The sequence below is a fragment of the Anastrepha ludens genome, chromosome 3 (genome assembly GCF_028408465.1).
Source record: "Anastrepha ludens isolate Willacy chromosome 3, idAnaLude1.1, whole genome shotgun sequence".
Taxonomy (NCBI): Eukaryota; Metazoa; Arthropoda; class Insecta; order Diptera; family Tephritidae; genus Anastrepha; species Anastrepha ludens.
Window position 1 is genome coordinate 75353739 of NC_071499.1, and position 22979 is coordinate 75376717.

The 22979-nt window shown below is 36.7% G+C and overlaps 1 protein-coding gene across 1 annotated transcript in view; it reads right to left on the reverse strand.

The window, feature by feature from the left end:
• The window catches only part of LOC128858223 (otoferlin-like), a 192099-nt gene extending 176646 nt beyond the window's left edge, over window positions 1-15453 (reverse strand). Inside the window, exon 1 of the mRNA XM_054094303.1 lies at window positions 14950-15453. Within this exon, the coding sequence (XP_053950278.1) occupies window positions 14950-15028 (79 nt within the window). The 5' untranslated portion in view covers window positions 15029-15453. The remainder of the gene's footprint in view (window positions 1-14949) is intronic.
• Window positions 15454-22979: the final 7526 nt, after the last annotated feature.

Sequence of the window (22979 nt, forward strand, 5' to 3'; positions counted from 1 at the left end):
CTTCAACCTGATTAAGAGCAAACGTATGCGAAAGATGAGATAGAATCAGAAAACTTTTATTGTCTTAGTACAAATTTCAGATACATCTTTTGCACGCATTCGAAGTGTTCAATTAAAAATGTGTGTGTAGTAAATAGAGCGTACGAATACACTATACAGTAATTTCAGGGAATGTGGTCCATAGAATTTTAACTACAGGGTGGCTGATGAATTTTGCTACATTAAGAAACTCAAATAACTTTTTTTTTAGTGTATGGAATTCATTTATTTTTTTTTTCAAGTTGAAGGTCATTAAATTTTATTTAATGTAGCTTAACTAGTTTTAAAAATAATTGAATTTAAATGCCCCCCATGCTCGTTGACACAAGTGCGGCATCTTAGTAAAAAGTTGTTCATTGCTGCTTTGAGAGTTGCGACAGGAATAGCCGCAATTGTTGCCCGAATGGATTGTTTTACTTCATCCAAATTTGTTGGCTTTGTTTTATAAACTTCTTGTTTACATAAACCCCACAAGAAAAAGTCAGGTGCAGTAAGGTCAGGCAACCTGGGGGGCCAACGAAATTCGGAGTTTCTTGAAATCAGTTTATTGGGAAATTTTCGTCGCAACTCTGTCATAACAGTCTGGGCTATGTGAGACGTTGCCCCATCTTGTTGAAACCACACAGAGTTGAAAGGAATTCTCTTTCGGCGTAGTTCTGGATAGAAAAATTCTTTCAGCATTTTCAAATAACGGTCTCCAGTAACCGTAACGGTGTGACCATTTTCTTCAAAAAAATAAGGCCCGACAATACAGCGTGAAGAAACCGCACACCGCACTGTCACGCGAAGAGGATGCAATTCCGTCTCGTGGAGTATCTGTGGGTTAGAAGTATTCCATATTCGACAATTTTGTTTGTTCACATTGCCGTTTAAATCGAAATGGGCCTCATCAGACATGAAAAGGCAGTTTAACATGTTTTGGTCTTCTTCCACCATTTGCAGGATCTTCTGGCAAAATTCCAAGCGAATCGGCAAGTCTGCTGCATTCAGTTTGTTAACCATTTGAATTTTGTAGGGAAATAAGTCTAAATCTTTGTGCATTATTGTTTGCAAAGACTGTCGGCTGACACCAAGTTGAGCAGATAAGCTTCTTGTTGAAACCCTTGGATTGCTTTGTATAGCTGCAGCTACAGCAGCGATCGTTTCCTTCGTCCGAACTGGTGGGTTTCGATGAGAAGGCCTTCTTGCGACTGTTCCTTGCTCAGCAAAATTATTCACCAGTCTCATTATGGTCCATCTGCTCGGGGGATCGCCGCCAAACATCCGCCTGTACTCTCTCTGTACCAAAACTACGGACTCCAGTGCGTGATAGCGGCGGACTATCCAAATTCTTGTTTGCGTGTCCCAGTTATCCATTTTAATAAATTTTAAAGATCAATCTGCAAATTAAAACAAAAATGGAACAGATAACTTAAAAAGAAAAAAAGTTATTCAATTTTTTTTTGGTAGCGGCTTTCATCAGCCACCCTGTATTTCGTCGTACAAAGCCGTAGACATAATTTGATTTGGATAAGATGAAGGCAAGCAGGGCATGACAAACATGTTAATGTAGGCCTCGAAGTTGGATGGAAGGGTTGGTGGGGGAGTACTTTGGAAGGAGCTCCTCAGGAAGCTCAAAAATAGGCTACCGAACCACGGTAGTGTTTTTCTAGTAGAGGCAACCGCAATCAAAGAAGCAGTGGATTGGTTGATTATCTCTGCAATTACTGTAAAGGAGGTAAATATCTACTCCGACAGCAACGCAGCAAATGGTGCCCTGGGCTCGTCGTCTGTGCGTTCAAAATTAGTCGAGGAATGCATGAATTCTCTCTCGACTTCATCCGAATACTTCTATATTAGACTATTTAGGTCCCGGTCAGAGTGGCATAGCGGAAAACTGTTGCGCTGATGAGCTGGCTAGACAAATAACACTCGTGATGGTTTTACCGCGAAATGGTAGGATTAGGGTCGCCGTAAGCATCTGTATACAATGCGGCTCTAAACAATTATATGTGAAAAATTACATCATTACAATATCGTGCTCATAGTAGATAGTCTACATATAAAATCCACCAAAGAATTCGATGCATGAATGCCCAATTGTTGAGAACGTTGATATATCGATGTTGAAGTTTGTGCAGCAACATTCTGCGTTTAAGCAATAATATTATCAAGAGAAGGTGCAGTTTTTAGTCCGCCAGTCCTTTTTCTGTACTCGACAGATCCAGTTACTTCTAATTATTTTTAACAATTTTTGAATTACTGATTCATTCGGATGATTATTTTCACAAAAAAAAACACGAATTTTGCAAAATGTTGTTCTTAAAGATCGGCCATTTTCACAATAAGTTTCAATAAATTTAACGCGTTGCTCTATCATGTAAGCATCCATAGATAAAATAGTCTGTCTCCTTGACAAATATCAAAGATGACATAAAAAAAGGTACGTCGTAGGCATTGCTCTCTGTATCTAAGCGTTACTTTTGAAAAATGCTTTAAAATATTAGATATGCTTTAAGAAGTATAAACAACATTCGGGATTTTGGAAAGCGTTTGTCGAATTTGTCGTCATCTACAGTACTATCTCGATAATCCGGACACCCTTAATGTTAGGGGTCGTGCGGATTATGGGGGTGCCCGGATTATAGATGGTTTTTGTTTTTCAACTAAACGTTGTTTTTTTGAAATGAACATAACGCAATTCAGATATATGTATGTATTGTACATAAATAGTTTTATTAAATACAGTACAATCATACTTACATAATAATATGTACATCTGTACATAATCAAACATTTTTTTTATTTAGTATGTACTATTTCATTTCACATTTAGTCGCGAATTTTCTAATGGCATCACGTTTCTTTTTTATGTCAAAAACAGTAGATTTGTTGACACCAAATTCTGTTTCAAACCATTTTAATGATTTTCCTTTATCAAGGAGATCTAAAATTTCACATTTTTTCTGAAGAGTAAGGGTTTTATGAGCCCCTTTATTAAATTTTCCACTGCTCATAATAATAATGGCCACTCAATTCAGTTTGTCACTAAAGAATAAACACAACGCGTGGTTTATGCTGTTGCATTTCGTATACATATATTGTTGTTAAAGTACTGCTATTTTACGAAAAACTTACAAAGCAAATTAAAAATTAAAATACATATGTATGTACATATTGCGAAGCAAATTTGAAAAATGTCCGGATTATAGAGTAAAAAATGTTAAACTGTCCGAATTATGCAGTTGTCCGGATTATAGATGTGACCGGACTACCGCGTGTCCGGATTATCGAGATAGTACTGTACTTGAAACCAATATACGAATTGTGCAAAAAGTGCGCGCTCACTTCGAATCCAAAACGAGGATTCTCTTTTTTTTTTCAGTTTTAGGTATTTCACTTTAAATTTCCTTTTCACAAAAATTTATTCTTTAAAGTACTAGTCACCCTCTTGTTTTAGTATTTTTCTCAAAATATTTTTATCTTTGTTAGCGTTTTAGGAAGTAAGCATCATTGTAATTTATTGGCTTTTCTACAGTAAATAAATAATTAAATAAATAAATAATTCGTATTAATTGCAATACAAACTCACATTAAATCAATATAATTTGTTTGCTTTACAAATAACTGATTTCTCTTGCGAATCTCATCTCAGCCACTTCACTTAAGTGTTATCGTAATTCGAATTAGCATCGTACACTCCGCTATCGTACACATTGCGTTATTCTATTCAAAACTGTATTGTATGCACTAAATTGGGCCAATTCTCCCCCTAATGCCAATTTGGAATCTTTAACAGATTGTGGCATTTCATTAAAACTATCCCCATTGACATGGCGTTGCAGTCAAGTTAAGAATTTCATTATAGCAGCCGCAATACAAATGTTTACATTCAATTTTACTTATTTCACGTAGCTCCGATGCGCTGCAGTACTTGAAATACTCGGCATGTAAAGCATACAGAACGAAAAGAAGAAAAAGAAAAAAAAACAACAACATGTAAATAAAAAACAGAAATATGCACTATGCCAAAGCGCCAGCGGTCCCATTACCGCCCTCCATGTCATACACCGCCAAGCAGGAACAGAAATGCAAGAATATTTAAAATTCATTTCGCAGTAAATATTCTCTTTTTACTTTCTGTTTTTTGTTAGCTTGGCGACTCCACTGAACAAGTGTACTCGTATGTATGTATGTGTGTATATATAAGTATGTATATGTGTTTGCACTGTTGCTACTGATATTCCTTGAGCGTAGCTGTAATTTTCCCACGCAGCCACTGTCAAAACCTTTTTATTGCTGCTGTTGTTGGCTGAGGGTTGGCACTAACTACTTTTTAGCTTTTTTAGTGAGGCGCGCGACAGCTGCAGTAGCTTTTAGTTGTAATGCCAAGAGACGTAGTGAGTATGACAGGAAAAGCATAGAAAAATTGCAGCTGATGGGTAAATAAGCCATGTTAGATCGAACATGAGTGTTGTTGTATGTTCTTGTTCATAAATATGTATGTACATACAAATTTTAAGCACGAGTATTGTAAGTACGTATGACAGGCAGCTGGGTGCGCAATTTGAATGCTATTAGCCAATTCTAATACCCGCCGCATGTCATGTGGAAAATATGCTTGAATGTGACAGCACAATTTAAGGAGCAGTTGCGTTTGAGGATTTCGAAGGATAATTTAAATGACGTGGGTGATAGATGTTTGCAAATTGTTCATAGCGTGTAATTTTTCCAAACATTCAAATAGTTAGAACCGTGAATACCTATGCAGATTGAAGGTTTCGAATTGGTAAATCGGTATAAATTAGTTTAAGTAGTAAAACAAGTTCATAAATGTTATATATCTGACACAATTTTTATTAAAAACTAGCCGAATACCCGGCATGTGCTGCTATGGCGTCAAGGCAAAGTGTTTCTCTCTAAAATAATTATTATTTTAAAATTGTCAATGAAAAATATCAAAACATTCCAATTTTCATAGAAGAGCTTCCAATATACAAGATGGCTAGAAATGAATCACCCAATCGGAAGATTTATAATTTTTGCAAAGGGTTAAGTACGTCCATCATATTTGACACTTATGAAGTAAACATTTGCAGTATACAAACATGCAAGCAATGGAGCGCGTAAAAGTCAAAAACAAAGGTTTCCATCACTCAAAATCATTTTTTCAATTATTATTATTATACATAATAAAAAATGTATTCAAAAACAAAATTTGATGATTAATTTTACGCCACCTTGTATCCACAGTCCATGACAAGCAATAGCACATCAATAGTTTGACCAGTTGTGATTATTTTTCTTCTTTTTTCATGGACGAGCGAGAATGGAGAGTAAAATTTCAAGGCCATGCAACGTTTTGGGCATTTTTTAGCTTTAATTAAAAAAAAAAATGAAAAACTTTGATTCTTCTTGTGGATTATTTTTATTTGGTCTTTTAATTTTTTTTACATCAAGTCGAGAATATGATGTCATGTAAACGGCCGCCGCCACAGTTGATTACCATTTGAGCCCTTTTTATGGCATTTTCCATCACTTTGGCCAAAACTTCCGGCGATAGGTCCTCACATTCTTGACGGATATTGTCTTTAAGAGCTGCAAGAGTCTGAGGCTTGTTGACATGAGCCCGCGACTTCAAAAAGCCCCACAAAAAGAAGTCTGGAGCAGTCAAAGCAGGCGATCTTGCGGGCCAGTGCAAATCGCCAAAACGGGAGATTAGGCGCCCGGGAAAAGCATCCTTCAGCATATCGGTTGTGGCACGTGCAGTATGTGCCGTTGCACCCCCTATTGGAACCACATGTTTTCCAATCCCAATTCATCAAGTTGCGGCAAAAAGAACTCGTTGATCATTGCTCTGTAGCGCTCACCATTCACAGTAACCGTTTGGCTCGCCACGTCTTCGAAGAAAAAAGGTCCGATGACTCCTCCAGCAAAAACAGCACACCATACAGTAACTTTGAGCGGGTGTAATGGCTCTTCGTGGGTTACACGCGGATTTTCAGTGCCCCAGAAGCGTACACTTTGCTTATTTACATACCCGCTAAGATGGAAATGGGCCTCATCACTCATGATTATTTTTGATGAAAAATCATCTTCCTCTTGGTGGTGATTAAGGATGGCTTGAGCGTATGTTAGACGCGATTGGCGGTCAGCAGCTAACAGCTGATGCACCGTCTGAACTTTGTACGGAAACATCTTCAAATATTGTATATTACCAAAATTCGCTGTAAAGACCGTCGACTGATACCCATTTGCGTGGCACGTCGTCTGGTCGATGTCGACGGCGCTTCCATGACATCCTCGGCTACAGCAGCAATATTATCTGCAGAACGGCTACTCCGGGATCTGCCACGCCTGGCAGCATCTCGTGTTGTGCCAGTCGCTTCGAGGCGAGCGGATAAACGTCGCCGGGTTTCACCAGTAGTCGTTGGACGGCGAGGAAATCTGCGACGAAATTCACGTTGTGCCAAAGTCACCGACCGATTATTGGTCAAATAAATAGTCTGCAATATTCCGCGATCTGGAGCAGTATAGCGTAACATTGTTTATTAACGTGTATTTCGCATGTGTTTACTTCACAAATGTCGAAACAGAACTGACATTAGGGGCCAATCGCAAAATTTATAGCATTTTCTGATAGGAGTATTACAATACTTTAGCGCCACCTGTTATATGCTAGATGCATTTTAGGCTATTTTTCGTGAGTTTTTCCATGTGGTTGCTAATTTCTATTGAGAAATAACACTGCCAATTTTTCGGGGCTTGTTTGTTGGTGCAAACTTGTAGGAAATATATTTGTGGCCTACTTTGCATTATATTTCCTTGGTGCCTACTGCTTGGGGCGTTTTTTGGTCCCAATTTGTTTGGCATTTTTTTTTGTGCCTACTTTTTGGCGCTTATTTCCGTTTCCTGGCTAGTGCTTGTGCGTACTATAAAGTGCTAACCATTCCGGCGTCGGATTTATTGGCATTCCCTTGCGGCAATTTGTGCCGTTGCTGCGGTCCTGGAATCACTGCGTTTGTGCGGTCCTGTCCCTCTTTCTTTGTCTGCCTTGAAAGTTTCACTTCTGTTATGTGTTACGATTATACGAATCTTTTACGACTTAAAAATTTATGTACGAATCTATAAAAATTATTATTAAGCATCCCATTTTGATTTTTAATTAATTGCTCAAAAAATGCATTCATATGTTAGGTTAGGTTAGGTTGACCTGACCACACAGACCTATTGGTCTAGTTAGTAGAACTAGATGGAGCTTGACCCTAACGTTTCCTTGTAGTAGGCTTCTTCTAATAAGCCTGCGTCTTCAAGTGTCTAAGTAAACTCTGAAGCCCTAATCCCAAGAGACATTCCAACCTATCATATTGTAGAGCTCCTAAACATATCATTCGGGCTCTAACTAATGCACGGCAAGAACATGGAAGGTGTTCTAGAGTTTCCCTCTTTTCTAGTTCATTGCAAAATCTGCAGCTATCGTTGTTTGCAATTCCCATCTTGTATGGGTGTGTGGCTAACAAATTGTGGCCTGCTAGTATACCTACGATAGTTCTGCTTTCCTTTCTAGACACATGATTTTCGCTGTTTTGCAAGAGGCTAGCTTATTCCACCTCTTGTCTATCCGTATTTTAATGTCCGCAGGGATGTCATTGCCTATCGTTTCTAAAGGTTTCATTATGTCGTTTTCTTGTTCGAATTGTATGTAAACAGCGCTTTTGACAAATCTCATCAACAATTTCGTTTCCTGCAATGCCCTTATGTTCGGGTACCTAATAGATGTTTTATTTCGGGATGACGCCCGTGAAGAGGGAACTTTCATTAGTACTGCTATACTGGCATAGCAGTATGCACGACTTGTAGCCTCACAGCTACACCTACGTAGTAAACACTTCTCCACTATCTACCACTCTCTCCGCCGGGCTGGTTAGCTCATAGGCTGCTAATTATTTCGTCTACGAACCTCCGCGCGTCTTAGATCATTGCATGCGCGCAGATTTGCTTCTAGTTATCGCAGGATTTAAGCATACAATTTATAATATTTACTCCGTTTAATATATCGCAAGTTTCGGGAGTATAGAGTGGGCATTGAAACAACACGTGATCAGCGTCATCTTCCCTATCCGTGCAGATTGGGCAGTTTGGGGAAATGTCATGGCCGAATCTATGGTGGTATTTTCGAAATACTCCGTGCCCGGAAAGAAAATGGGTTAGTTGGAAGTTTGTTTCCATGGTTCCTTTCTAACCACGTCGTAAGAATGGGTATTAGCCTACCTCCATCTACCTTTCGGTGATCTACTCCACCGGTCTTGCCAGTGGGCGATCGAACGACGCTTTTCTTCTTCTGCAAGTTGCTCTACTGTCGTGTTCAGATAGGCTTATATACACTATCTGCATTTCTTTCGCGAAAATGGCTATGGGGACTAGCCCTGCTATAGCGAAAGAAGCATCGTCCGAAATTGTACGGAAGCCGCAGATAGTTCGCAAAGCGCTTAGCCGATAGACGGCTGCCAGTTTTTTGTGAAGCTATTTAAGTTCAGTGCATCAGCCCAGATCGGTGCGGCATACAAAAGATCTGCCATTGCACACTCAATACCTTCTTCACATCGTATTCCAGGTGCGTTTTGAAGTTTATACGGCTGTCAGCCATCACTCCTAAATATTTTATAGCGGGTTTTGAACTAATGGTTACAGACCTAACATTTACATTTATAGTTTCTACTATCTGCGTACTAGAAGTACATCGGTCTTATGCTCAGCTAATTCCAGCTTCATAGGCCTTAGCCAAGTCTATAAATTTATTAAACGTATTTGGGCTAGGTTTCATACCTCTTTTCCACCCCTCTTCTTCTATTTTTGATCGGAATCTCTTCACCCCCTTGCATTTCGTAGTCATATAATCTGTATTGGTCTAATAACTCATACCTATTGAGCTTTGTCCGAATGTTTTACAGGTAAATTCGCGCGTTGCGTTAAGTCTTGCGGCTGATGAATCTGCTAGACCTTCTGCCGCAATGTAAAGCGGTGGTAGGTTGAGTATTATTTCAAGTGCTGCCGTAGGAGTAGTTTTAATTGCCCCTGTAGTGCAGAGTGCACCAAGGCGTTGAATACTTTCCGTAGGTGTTTTGTGTGTCGTTTTTCTCAATGCAGTCCACCACACTAGAGCACCGTCGAGTAATATTGGCTTTAGTACAGCTGAGTAGTACATTAATAAAGGAGATAGACCCCATGGAACTTCCAGCATTCTTGCACATGCATATAGTGCGTTACTGGCCTTTTTCTTCTTTCTCCAATATATTGTGCTTCCATGACAGTCGTATATCTTTAGAAGTCAGACAATCTATATGTACATCGAGTTATGGGTTTTTGATCAAAGTAAAACTCATTTTTTGAATGTTGTTTTTTCGCTCTCAAATAAAAATATATTTAATAAATCACATATTATACAAAAAAACAGGAATAGTGCTTTCGAAAAGGCTGTTCAATTGATGGTAGAGGATATAGAAGGGTATATTTTTATTGAATAATGCTATTCCAGCACCCGTTATTCATTGTAGTATACAAGCATATCTATACAAGCAGGGAGTTTTCGAAACCACTGCAACTTTGTATAAGTTTGTGTGGATGTATGTATGTGTGTACATTTGTGCGAAATATTCCAGACATTTCGAGCAGCACACATTTTTCACGATGCATCCATTCGACGTATTTATGACCTTTTCCTTCACTTTTCGTTTACTAAACTAAATGACGTGTAAGCGTGCAAGAAGCGATTCAGAAGTTCTTCACGTATGAGTATGTGAAAAATGTAGCCAAAGTTATTTTCTGCTAATAAATTTTTGAATCAGAATGTGACTGCTATGATAACAGTGATATCGAGCGTATTTGTTGTTTTGGGTGCCAAAGAGGTATGATGAAGTTTGTTTTGAATATGTGAGCTGAACTTCATGAGGTAAATATTTGGTTTAATGAAATTGGATGCGTGCAAATATGGAAAGCTAATATTGAATTAGTGTATGCAACTGCCAAAGTTGTACGTCCAAGAAGTAGGTATGTTTGTCTTCCACAGGTGCATTGTGATACCGTTGTTGGGTAGGGTAGCGACGCACTAGCATATGTACTCGTATAATACGTCCGTTTCTAAATGGATCGAACATTTTTTACTTGTCAGTATTTGAATATAACCCGAAAAGTTAATAGATTCCTACTATGAAACTTTCACGGATTACTGAGCATAGTATCAGCTATTAATGAAAAACTTAAGAGAAAATATCAGAGCGAGAGTGTTTTTCAAAAAAGACAAAAATTGTTTTTTTGCTAAAAATTATGGAAAAAATATGAAAATTTTTTCAAAATATTTTATTTTAAAAACTTGACACAAAAGTTTTTAACATTGAATAAACTTTTGAACAAAATAATCATATTTTTTTCAAAAAATTTTTTCAGTATATTTTTCCTAGAAAATAATAAAAATGTTAAAACAGAATATATTTCACTTAAAAAACTCTAACCAAAAAACTTCAACATTGAATAAATCTCAAAATTATAAACTTTTTTCCTTAATTTGTTTAGGGTACTTCTTACTATATTAAAGCCAATAAATAAATCAATTTTGAGAAAAATTGAAGACTATATCCAAAATACTAAGATCACTTGACATAGAATCGCTTAGGGACCTTTTTTCTAAACGTAAGACCAGCTTGTTAGTCTAATAAACTTAATGCATGTCAGCTGACAAGCTTTCAAGCGGAGGTTTTCAGGATAAGGGAAACTTTTAGTATAATCAGAAATCATCCACAACAACTATCGGGGGCACGAATTTATTCAAATAGTCAAGCAGGCATCTTAGCTATAAAGTCACTAACTTTAACTAACTAACACTATAACTAGTTGCAGCTGGCAAGACAGGAGGATTGCTCTAGAGTATCAGAAGTGGTAGCAGTGGGCTGCTCATGAAGTGCCCACAAAAGGGAGATATTTTTGCAATTCTAGAAATCTTCTAGAAAAATTCTAGAAATTCTAGAACGAAGGAAACGTGGCGAGATTACAACAAGTCTAGAAATGACGAGCTGTTAAGAAAACCATGAACAAACATCTTTAGAATTACGTCAACAATAAAAGGCCATTAGCCTATCGGAAACCATGCAAGGAAGATGGGGTGGGCGTATAACGATAGATCTATTTAGAAGAAATTGCAATCAAGAAGATTCTAGACATTCCACTGTCTGTGTGAATGCCTAAGCCTGGGTGTTCTACGACTTAGAATGCTGGGGAAATTCAAATGAATAAATTAGTACAATTGCATGGAAGAAAATATATGACACAGACACCTTGATTTGACTAAATGACGGCAGTGGTTCTACTAGTGGCGTACCAAAATGGCACCTTTGAGTCTGTGGTGTGTCACTCATCTACCAACCAAGCCAGTGATAATGTGAGCCATTTAATGAATGAGAGCATATTCTGGGTGAATGAGAGTAACATCGATTTTATCGTACTGATTTTAGGCCAGGTGTTCTTGAAATGTCTTTTATTTGTTCGAGGAAGCCACTCTTATGTAAGCGAATGCAAGCAATGACTAGTTACAATGACTAGTTATTTAATTATCGGCTGTTTATTGGTGTGAATAGTAACTAGTTGCAGATTTTTATTGAAATGAATGAGCCAGTATGCAACTTCTGTTCTATCGGAGAACAAGCAGCCAAAATGGGTATCCCTCACAATACATACTGTCACAGTTGCAAGCAACCGGAGAAAAAGGAGACAATCTTCCATTTCCTCTGTGAGAATCACCACTTTAACCAACCAACCAACCAACGCAACTTCTTTTTTTGCTGCAGGCAGAGCTTGAAAAATGCTGAGCTTGTCTGATAGGCTTTTACTATTGTAAAATAAAAGTAAGATAAATGAAAGCTCTATGAGTGTACCTATCGAAGTTTCTACTTTCTAGCTGAATTTGAAGATCGCAACTAACTGCATACTATGTACCAATATCCAGCGCCAATTATATATATGTTTATACTATAGATATGTACTACTGTCCAAGATTAAATCATCTTTATGGATACACCTTGAGGGGACCTTAATTTCAAGAATTTTGTGATCTGCGTGTTATTGCAAAGTATCTATATTAAACTGAGCCTGGCTGCAATACAGCTTAGCTAGGATTTCTAAAAAAATTTAACAGTCATAAGACAAAGTAAGTGTAAAGTTCCAGTAATTACCGTCCAAAACGCCCTTTTTACCTTAATGAGTCTATGCATTACTGCAGATTTCTCTACTGCCGTCCACGCGACTACGTATCTGTGGAATATTTTAAGATGTATGTACATAATATTGCGAAATATACACCATGCACCACATATAAAAGGTGGGAGTCCCAACTTTTTACATATCGCAGATTTATGGCCTTGAAGATCATACTACAATTAGCGCAGATACATATACAAATAAATAAGGCTGCTTCTTTGGATTTTATTACATGCCTTTAAAAGGACTGTTTAAATTTCTAGAAAAACTGCAACTCTGTTTATATAATCTTTATATAGTACACAAAATTAGACGTTTTGATTGTTAAACTACAATAGATTTTAATCAAATTTTCAGAGTTTCTTTCTTTGTCGCGATATAGACTACCCAATTACTCACTAGGTGGCGATTAAGTCAAGATATATTGAAAACCCGTATTTATTGTGCGAGTTTATTCATTTTCAGAATAAATATTTTAAGATGATTAGAAAGGCTTTTCAAAAAATAGATCTGGTGGTAATAAAAATCGTTAGCTTAAAAAAGAATTCTCTCCCACATATAGGATCATAGTTAGTGGAAGACCAAACAGCTGATTGGATTTATTATCCTGTTTCTAATTGAAAGTACCGCCATGGAAGAAAAAATTAAGTTAGAAGTTCGATGTTCTGCAGAGCTGATCCAGCTGACGCAATTTACGTATTTTAGCTATGGCGGGATTTGAGTGATGGAAATTTGTACTCTGAGAAGGGTGAAAATGGAATGAGGGCAGGGTGAGCCGAGGTGTATATTTCAAACATCTGCGGATCTACTTCAGTTTTCGCATTCCCGATCACAGCAGTGTCTTTTAGTGTCTTATTTTTGGGAAAATAATAAGAGCAATGAATGAAAGATGACGCAATGAAACCACCTGTAAAATCGGCCGAAAATTGTGGCCGACTGTCAATGCCAAACGCACGGCATCTCTGCTACGTCAAAATGAGTACAATCGTAGCACATTGATTTCCATCCTCTGGGCCTGCAAAAACATGACTTGTGTAGAAGTTGTCTAGATGAGAAGGAAGAAGAAGAGACGAACTCGCATCTCCTGTGCCATCTTCATGCTCTATCCACCCGTATATTTATCATTTTAGGTAGACAATGATGATTTAATGAATTAGAAGACCAAGGTACTGTGGGAATTAGGCATCTTTTAAAATTTTTGAAAAGTACACTTTGGTTTTAGGAGAGATAAGGGCAAGTGCCCACGCTGTATTATAAGGGTAGTTAAATTTCAAGGGCCGATGTTGAATGTGAACAACACCTAAACGTCAACGACACCGTTGTACTTCTTTCTTTGGGGTTATTTGAAAGAAAAGGTGTACGTCGATAAGCCAGCAACAATTCAAGAGCTAAAGGATGAGATAATTTGGCACATTAGCGGCATAGAACCTCAATTATGACTCAGCGTCATTGAAAATTTTGACCATCGGACGGAGGTGTGCCGCTGGCCGATATTTTGTTCCACACGTAATTGAGACATACAAATATTTTCATATTAAAGAGAAATGACAATAATTTCCTAAAAAAATTGTATTTTATTCAAAATTAACACCGGCCCTTAAAACTTAACCACCCAATAGTAGGCTATGACCCTGAGTGTGTCTCATAGTGGACAGCCGCTTCAACCTAACCCAATTTTTACGCTCTTATTTGCTTGTATGTTTGTATACTACAGCTATGCCTTCATAAGTATCAAATATGATTGACATACCACGCCATTTGCAAAAAATAAAAATCTTCCTGTAGGGTGATTAATTTTGCGCCATCTTGGGGTTTCCGAGAAGACTGGATTAGATATTTAATGATATTATTATTTCTGTTTGAGATGATGTCTTTAATTTAAACTTTTAAAAATTATTAAAAAACAAAAATATTATTTGTTTGCTTGTACGGCCATTTTTTTAATGCTAGTTCAAAGGTCCGGTTTCTTGTCTGCTTTTAGTTAAAGTGCATGCCATTTAATCAGAATTATTAATGAAGTTTGCTTGGTAAAGCATTGAATTTACTATTTTTCGTTTTGTTTCCTACTTCATAGCATTAAGAAAAGAGACCAAAAAAGGTTGAGTGGAGACCATTCAGAAAATTAATTTAAGAACTGTTATTTTGGCTATCCAAAAATGTGTAACACTTAAAATAAAAAAAAGTAACCCGTAGGCGGGTGCGGCCGCAATTAGTAGAGGGTAAAATTTTATAAAGGAAGTACTGTAAAAAAAACTTCAAAAAAAGAAAATTTACACAGTTTAAACTTTTTCATTCGTTCGTTTTTTAATTCGTTCTCGACATGACCCCCCCTATTACTGATACAAACGCTTATTATTATTTTCCTTAAGTATCTTGGACGACTTTCTCGGCTACCCTGTATAAGCATAAAACTTTCTTTACCCAACTAAAAATTTCCTATCAAAAATGTTATTTATTTACTGGGGTCTAATATTGAGGCAGCTGTCAACCCAAATCAGGCTTAATCTACTTTTGTGGCTACATTATTAAATTGTCAGCCTTCGATCACATTGAAAGTAAACTAAACAAACTAAGATTTTTTACAAGATTTTACTTATGTGCTTTATACCTATGCACATACATTTTTCAACATACATATATATAAGTATGTATACGGAGAGCACATATTTGAATAGACAAACTTACCACGAAATTCGACACGTGCGATTAAATTTGATTTCGCCTTTGGCAATTGAAATTGCACGATTTTTACAGTTAGCGACATGGTTGCCTAGTTTTTGGTATTTGGTATAGGTGTAGTTATTTTTTTACTACTTTTAGTTGTAACGACTTTTTCTTCGTGTTTCTATGTACATATACTCGTACTTCCTTAGGTTTTTATTAATAAATAACTGTTTGTGTTTATGTATATGAATATTTTATTTTTTTACTTTATTTTATGATTTATTATTTCTTTACTTTATTTTTAATTTTAATTTTATTTTTATCTCTTTTATAGTTGGTGTTTGCGTTAGCTATATATACGTTTTTGATTTTTTTGTCCATCAAATGCGTTTTTGACGCATTAATCCCTTGTAGTTATTGCTTTTCGTAAAGTTGAAGTTATTCCATATCGACATTTAAGCTTTTATGTGGAGCTTATATTACAAAGTCCTGGCAATGGTGATGTGAAGCGAAGTTTTTACTGACTGAACTGCAAGTAAAAAATAAAATTTTAGTGTTAAAAGGATGAGTTGTGCACAAACATACTTTTATAGTACGTAAATTTGCATAAATAACTTATTAAATATATATCGCACCCTAAATACAAAAGGGTCACAACTCAAAATGTACTTCTGCTCAAATATGAACGAGACGTTATCAATAAAACGGTCCGCGGATGACATATGGGCATTTTCACAAAAAGGTCAACCACGAGTGCAAAACTCAAACTGTTCCTGAAAACTGTTTGTTGATGAATAATAAATCTCAAATGTGTTTACTTTATAAATATAAAAGAATTTTTCTTTTCTTTTAATTTTGAGCCGAAATATACAACGAATATACAAAATTTACAAAAATCTAACTCTTTTGACCAAATATACCAACTTTTTTCCTTGTAATATTCCCTTATTCAAAGCAATACTATGATTAACGGCAGTTTTTTTTTGATTACTTCTGCTTATATTCGTATGTCGCGTCCGTTACCGAAAAATAGCATTTATTGTTCTCATTAGTGCAAAAAGTGTTGAAGTATAAATTGCTTTCAGACTTTAAGCAAATAACTTATTTCACTTAAGAAAAGTAGCCATTGACAAAAACGATTAATAAAATTTATTGGTGTTTGAAATTTGTCGCGTCCGTTACCGCGAACCTTAAATTTTAAATAAAGTCGTAGAGTTTGCACAAGATTAAAATTTTATAGATGGCAAAAACGGCAAAAGAAACAAGAAAAGCAATAACAACGAAATATAGAGAGAAAATGAAAGAAGACGTCGAAAAATGGCAGGAATACAAGAAGAAAGAAGCTAAACGAAAGCAAGAGTATCGAAAAAGATTATCGCAAAAAATGAAAAGTGATTGCAATTTATTAGAAAAGAAGAAAGAAAAGGGCCGTGTTAGGCAGCAAGTTTTGCGTCAAAAAAGAGCGTAAATAATATTGATAGTTTGAATTGCGAAATTTACAGCTGTAAGCAAACGATGGGAAAAGCAATAAAAAAGTTGAGCGTGCGTTACCTAAAAACCTGAATAGAAAAATAGCTATCCTCAAATCTTTATGCAATAAATATCTTAGGCCAACAGAAACGATGGATGAAAATACTACCAAGTCATCAAAAAGCCTGATGCGTGAAAAATTAATTGAAAAATTCTTTTTGCAAGATGGAATCAGCGTTCAAGCTCCTGGGAGAAAGGATACAATGCTAATCAATGGGAAAGTAGTCTCAAAACGTTTTATGCTTATGACCTTAACAGAAGCATATCAACTCTTCAAAGCCGAATATACCGAGGAAAAAGTCTGCAAAACTATTTTTATTCGTTCTAAGCCGACTTACATTCAGTTAATCAATAATTTACGACACAATATGTGTATCTGTAAGTACCATGCAAATTTTATTTTCTTACTAGAAGGCTGTGCAAAGATTATACCGCAGATTCCTGCCAAAGCTGATTTATTTCTTACAAGAGTTTGCTGCGACGTTATAAATGAAAAGTGCATGGCTAATACTTGTGACAGCTGTGTACGCGATATTAAAGACGATCTAGTTCCAATACAGTTTATTAACCAATTTGATACGCAAATCAAATGGAAACAGTGGAGAAAAGTAGACGATCGCATAACTTTAAACTACACTATTGGTCCTTTAAGCGACTTAATTCATGATGTACGTGTTTACGTGCGTAACTTGGGTTCTTGGTGAAACCAAGTCCTATGCTGTTATCAGTGATAGATTGACTCACAGTAAATTCGACGTTTACTGCTTTATTTCCAAAATCATCAATATCTTACAAAACCAGTACAAAGGAGTTACCAGCATTTATATTTTCTCTGATGGAAGCACTTCCCAATTCAAAAATAAATTTATTCTTTCTAGTATTCCAAGACTTGCAGCTGAATTTCATTGCGGAATCTTAGAGTGGAATTTTTTCGCCACTTCACATGGCAAAGGTGCTGTAGACGGAATAGGTGCCGTAGTTAAACGAAAAGTCTGGCAAATCGTTAAAGCAAGAAATATCATTCTCGGTGATGCCTTATGCTTCTATGAATGTGCTAAGAACAACATTGATGGAGTTAAAATTTTGTATATCTCTAGAACACAAATTGATAGTTTTTCTAATCAACTGTCAGAGTTATGGCAAAATGTTCCAAATATCAAAGGAATTAAAAGTATGCATTGGTTTTCATATTTCGACAGTAAATGTATTGAAGTTGCTCGGACGGCCTATTCATTAAAGAAAATAATTAAAATAGACCATCCTAAAAACTAATAACTTTCTTCTTAATTTATTAACATATATATTGTATATATATGAAAATCCTTAATTTGCTGAATTTTGTATATTTCTGAATGCGCCTCAAAAAAACTTCTATTTTTTGTCGCGTCCGTATCACTTTATAATTGCTTATAACTACGTACTTATTTGTAAAAGATCTTTCCCGTATATATTTAAATCTAGCACTCGGTCAGTCCTTTAGAACAATATCAATATATATACATTTTTACTTTGTCTTCATTGTTTTGGACGCACTTAAAAGCGTACAAATGTCGCGTCCGTTACCGTGAAAATGCCCATATGGCAAAAATAAATTTTTTGTTTTTTGGTAGGATTGTTACAAGCTTACATGGCAAATTTCAGCGTGATATGTCACATAGTTTGTTTTCTGTGTTACTGTAAACAAGTCAAGCTCGAGTGTGGAAAATTTTGAGTTGTGCCCCTTTTGTATTTAGGGTGCGATATATATTTTCCTGTGGTTCCTAGCTGGAACACAGGACCTTAAATTTTTTTAAATTTATAGATATTACAGCAATTGAAATTGAATAACTCGTATTTTTGGCCAAATCATTTTATTGAATTTTATAGAAAGCTGCATTTTGAATTGCAATTTTACACCTTCCATTTAAATTTTTTTTAATTTTCAATGCTATCCTTTTTTTGTTCTAATGAAAACCTATTTTCGCAAAGATCTCTGCAATAGACTTCAAAAGCTTTTAACGATTATGTACTGTATTTGTTGGCCTTAACAACCGCGCTGTTAGTTCTGCCTTCTCCAAACTGGATAAAGAGGCAAAGCGAATGGGTTTGGTGGTGAACGAGGACAAAACGAAGTACCTCTTGTCTTCAAACAAACAGTCGGCGCACTCGCGTATCGGCACCCACGTCACTGTTGACAGTTATAATTTCGAGGTTGTAAAAGATTTCGTTTATCTAGGAACCAGCATTAACACCGATAACAATATCAGCCTTGAAATCCAACGTAGAATCACTCTTGCCAACAAGTGCTACTTTGGACTAAGTAGGCAACTGAGCAGTAAAGTCCTCTCTCGACGAACAAAACTAACACTCTACAAGACTCTCATCAGGCCCGTCATGCGCCCGTATGGCGCAGAAGCTTGGACGATGACCACATCCGATGAAGCGACGCTTGGAGTGTTCGAGAGAAAGATTCTGGTTAAGATTTTGGGACCTTTGCACGTTGGCAACGGCAAATATCGCAGACGATGGAACGATGAGCTGTATGAGCTTTACGACGACATAGACATAGCGCAGCGAATAAAGATCCAGCGGCTACGTTGGCTGGGTCATGTCATCCGAATGGATACAAACGCTCCGGCCTTGAAAGTATTCGATGCGGTACCAGCTGGTGGTAGCAGAGGAAGAGGGCGGCCTCCTCTGCGTTGGAAAGATCAGGTGGAGAAGGACTTGGCTTCACTTGGTGTGCCCAATTGGTGCCGGTTAGCACGAGAAAGAAACGACTGGCGCGCTTTGCTAAACTCGGCCAAAATCGCGTAAGCGGTTATAGCGCCAATTAAGAAGAAGACTGTATTTAAGCGTAAACTATTGTCTACTAAAGCCATAATCGCAATTCAAAAAATTTGCAATAAATCTGTTATAAAAAGAGATACGCTTTTTAGTTTTTTATGTTTCATGAAATGTCTAGAAGAGAACGAGGTAAAACTGTTTCAGCAACTTCTGCCCAGCTGCTTTGCTTTTGAGACACTGAGATTGACACAACTTGCTTCCAACTCTATCATTATCATAACTCGATATCACCCATCCGCGAAAATTTCTTACTAAACTTGTTGAGAAATGATTCACTGCAATGAGAACTTTGAAAACGGTTTTGGAAAGTCATCGAATTACAATTAAAGAAGTTGTTGAAGATATCGGCATATCGGTTGCCTCGTGCCATGCAATTTTCGTATGTTTTGGTCAGGAAATGTGCGTCAGAGAGGTTTATTTGGAAGTTGCTTAATTTTCATCAAAAGAACCTTATTAGCTCAAACGGGTCATAACTAGTGAGCCTTGGACCGCTGCGACTTTTTCGTGTTTCCAAAAGGCGTAGATTTGCCATGATGGAGCAGATAAAGGCAATACCAAAAACTGCTTTTCAAAGGTGTTTCGAAGATTGGAAAAAGTGTTGTCACAAGAGTGTTTCCTCAAAGGAATTAACTTGAAGCGGACAAAATATACAAAATGCGCAAAATTCATCATTCAGTTTTGTTTTTGAATAATTTTTTTACTAATTAAAACAAAAAATGATTTTGTGTAATGAATATCTTTATTTGGACCTTTACGCGCTCTATTGCTCCATCTGTTTGTGTAGATCAGCTGCTTAGTTCACAAGTGTTAAATACGACGGCGGTTCAATAAGTACCCGTGTCGGATGACAGAGGAGATAAAAGCAAAATTGAATGATGTTTACGGAGACGCTTCGCATTCTATGATCACCGTTAGATATTGTGTTTTTAACCAGTTAACTGTGATTGACGAGTATACTCGTCATGGAGAAGTGGCAAAATTTTGTGTATTGACGAGTATACTCGTCATAGCTCAATTCTGGCGACACAAAACTGTGCGCACTTTTAAATGGGAGCGCCACAGTTAACTGGTTAAAAGAATTTAAACGTGGGCCAACATCCGTTTTTGATGAGGAGCGACCGGGGCAACCGGGAGACGTGGTTACCCACGAAATTATTCACAAATTCCATGACATGATTCTCGCTAATTGACGAACGAAAGTGCGCGAAGTAACAGAGGCGATAATTTACTTGATAAGCGATAAAAAATTTGTCGGCCCGATGAGTGCCGCGATTGCTCACGGTGAACAACAAGCGGATGCGGCTGTTAACATCAGAGTAGTGTTTGGAGTAATTTAAACGAGATCCGAAGGAATTTTTGCATCGAGTTGTCACCGTTGTCAACCTGGATTCATCATTATCCACCAGAAAGTAAGGAACAATCAAAACAATGCATTTCTCCCGGTGAATCTGATCTACAGAAGGCGGAACAGTCCCATCGGTCGGAAAGATCATGGTGACGATTTCTTGGGATGCGAATGGCGTCATCTTCATGGATTTTTTAGAAAAAAGAAGAAGGATCACGGGACAATAGGGCAATACTGCAGTGAGTAGTTGGACCGTTTTCAAAAAAAATTGAAGGAAACACGACCGCATTTTGCGAAAAGCATTCGCCGCCAAATTGCATGAATTACTTTATAAATTGCTACCGCACCCAACGTATTCCTCCGATCTGGCTCTATGCCACTTTTTCTTGTTCCCTAACATGAAGAAATGGCTTGCGGCAAAAAGAATTTAGTTCAAACGAAAAATTCATCGCTGAGACAGAGGCGTATTTTGGAGAGTTCAACAAATCCTATTTTTTTGTAGGTGTTAAAAACTGACCAGAGCGTTGGAAGAAATCTATCTTTCTAAAAGGGGACTATGTTGAAAAATATTTTTTTTGTTTTTGAAAAAAGGGTGTTTTCATTTTCAACAAGGGTACTGATTGAATCCCCTCGTATACTGCCATTTGAAAAATGTATAAGCCTTCCGTTAGGACAATTCATTTCATTTTTAAATAAAAAGTCACCTTACTTTTTCAGTATAAGTTATATGTTGGGCTATCTGTTGAAAAAGTCGAAAACATTAAAAAAAATTAGAAAAAATCTAGAGAAAGAAAATATTAGAAACAACTTGCTTTCTAAAAAATCGACAAAAAGGTAAGGCAAAAGTGAAAACAGATACCAACAAACATTTTTTTATTAATTTTTTTGACTTGGAGATCGAATTATGTACGAAGAAAAGAGTGGTAGTGCGGTATGGAATAGGGATATCATTTCCGAATATACCGGTATTTTCGGGACTTGTAATTTTTTAAGAAGGATATGAAATATAAGCAGAAAAATCTTCTTTCATAGCAAAAAAAGGACCATTGACTTGAACTTTTTAACAAATTTGTATAGTCTGTCTAGTAAAAAGTTACATGGGCCTACTTGACTCTTTATTTTAACATTGTTTATTAAAGCTTTCTACTTTTTGCTGATTCCGCTAAATTGTAGTTTTTTTGGCTTTGAGCTTTTTCGGCAAACCGCAGGTGGCTTTATCAGATATACCGCGGCGGATTTATGCCGGGGATCATTACCATTTTAATTTCCAAACTCTTAAAAAACACCCGATACTTTTATAAAAATTTCCTATGGAAGAATCTATTTAATGGGGTTATGACAGCGAGATTTTCAATTTGATGATAGCTTAAGGGGAGGTAGGGTTAATTCCACTAAAAATATGCACTTATTTATGAATTTTTTTTGGAAAGATGATTCATGTTTCACATTTCATTCATATTTCAAAAATATTTGCAAAAATTTTCACAAGAAAATATACAAAATTGAGCCGTTGACAGCAGATCTACGCAGACGTCTCGAAAAAAAGGCAATTTGCCGTGGACAGTTTTTCTCAGCATTGGATCATCTGAAATCAAAAAATCAAAGAGTTTTCATTAGGTAATCAATTGTCCGAGATAACCCTGTCGAGTTTTTATTAAAACATTTTTTTTTTCAATTTCTTTTAACATTTGAAGTAGAAGTGCGATTTTTAGACGATAAATCGCATAATATTGTTTATTGTAAAATAAATAAAAATTAAAAAAAAAACCTCCCAGGGTTACCTCGGTAATTATGTAGAGAAAGTGTGTACAAAATTTCAGGAAGATCAGTCGCGTAGATTCAGAGAAAAAGTGTCCACCGACTTGAAAAACGTCGTCAGAAAATCGATTTAAAGTTCGACCATAGCAGGTAGCCGAGTCGGAGCGGCCAACGGTTATTACGCTCTAACTTTGTGAGTTTTGCACCGATTGACTTAAAATTTGGACACAACGTTCTTGAGATTATGTGCATTCATTTTCTCAAATAAACCAAAATCGATTTTTTTTACCCTGCCCCCCCTGGCAGCCAGCGTCACTGAATACTAGCATATATGTATACATATACATACGCATATATTAATAATACACATTTCATTATGTATGTATTACATTTTTATGTATGTGTTGCTCTGTTGCCTGCCCAACTCGGGAGCCAGCCGCATTGTTTGCTTGTGGCTATGTTACTTATACGCCCCGACAAAAGGGCTGCAGCCGATAGCACGCCACGCTTTTAGCTTGGCACGCTGCCAGCCTATTATTTATGTTTTTATTGCATCTTTTTTATGTATAAATATGAATTTTAAATCAGGCGT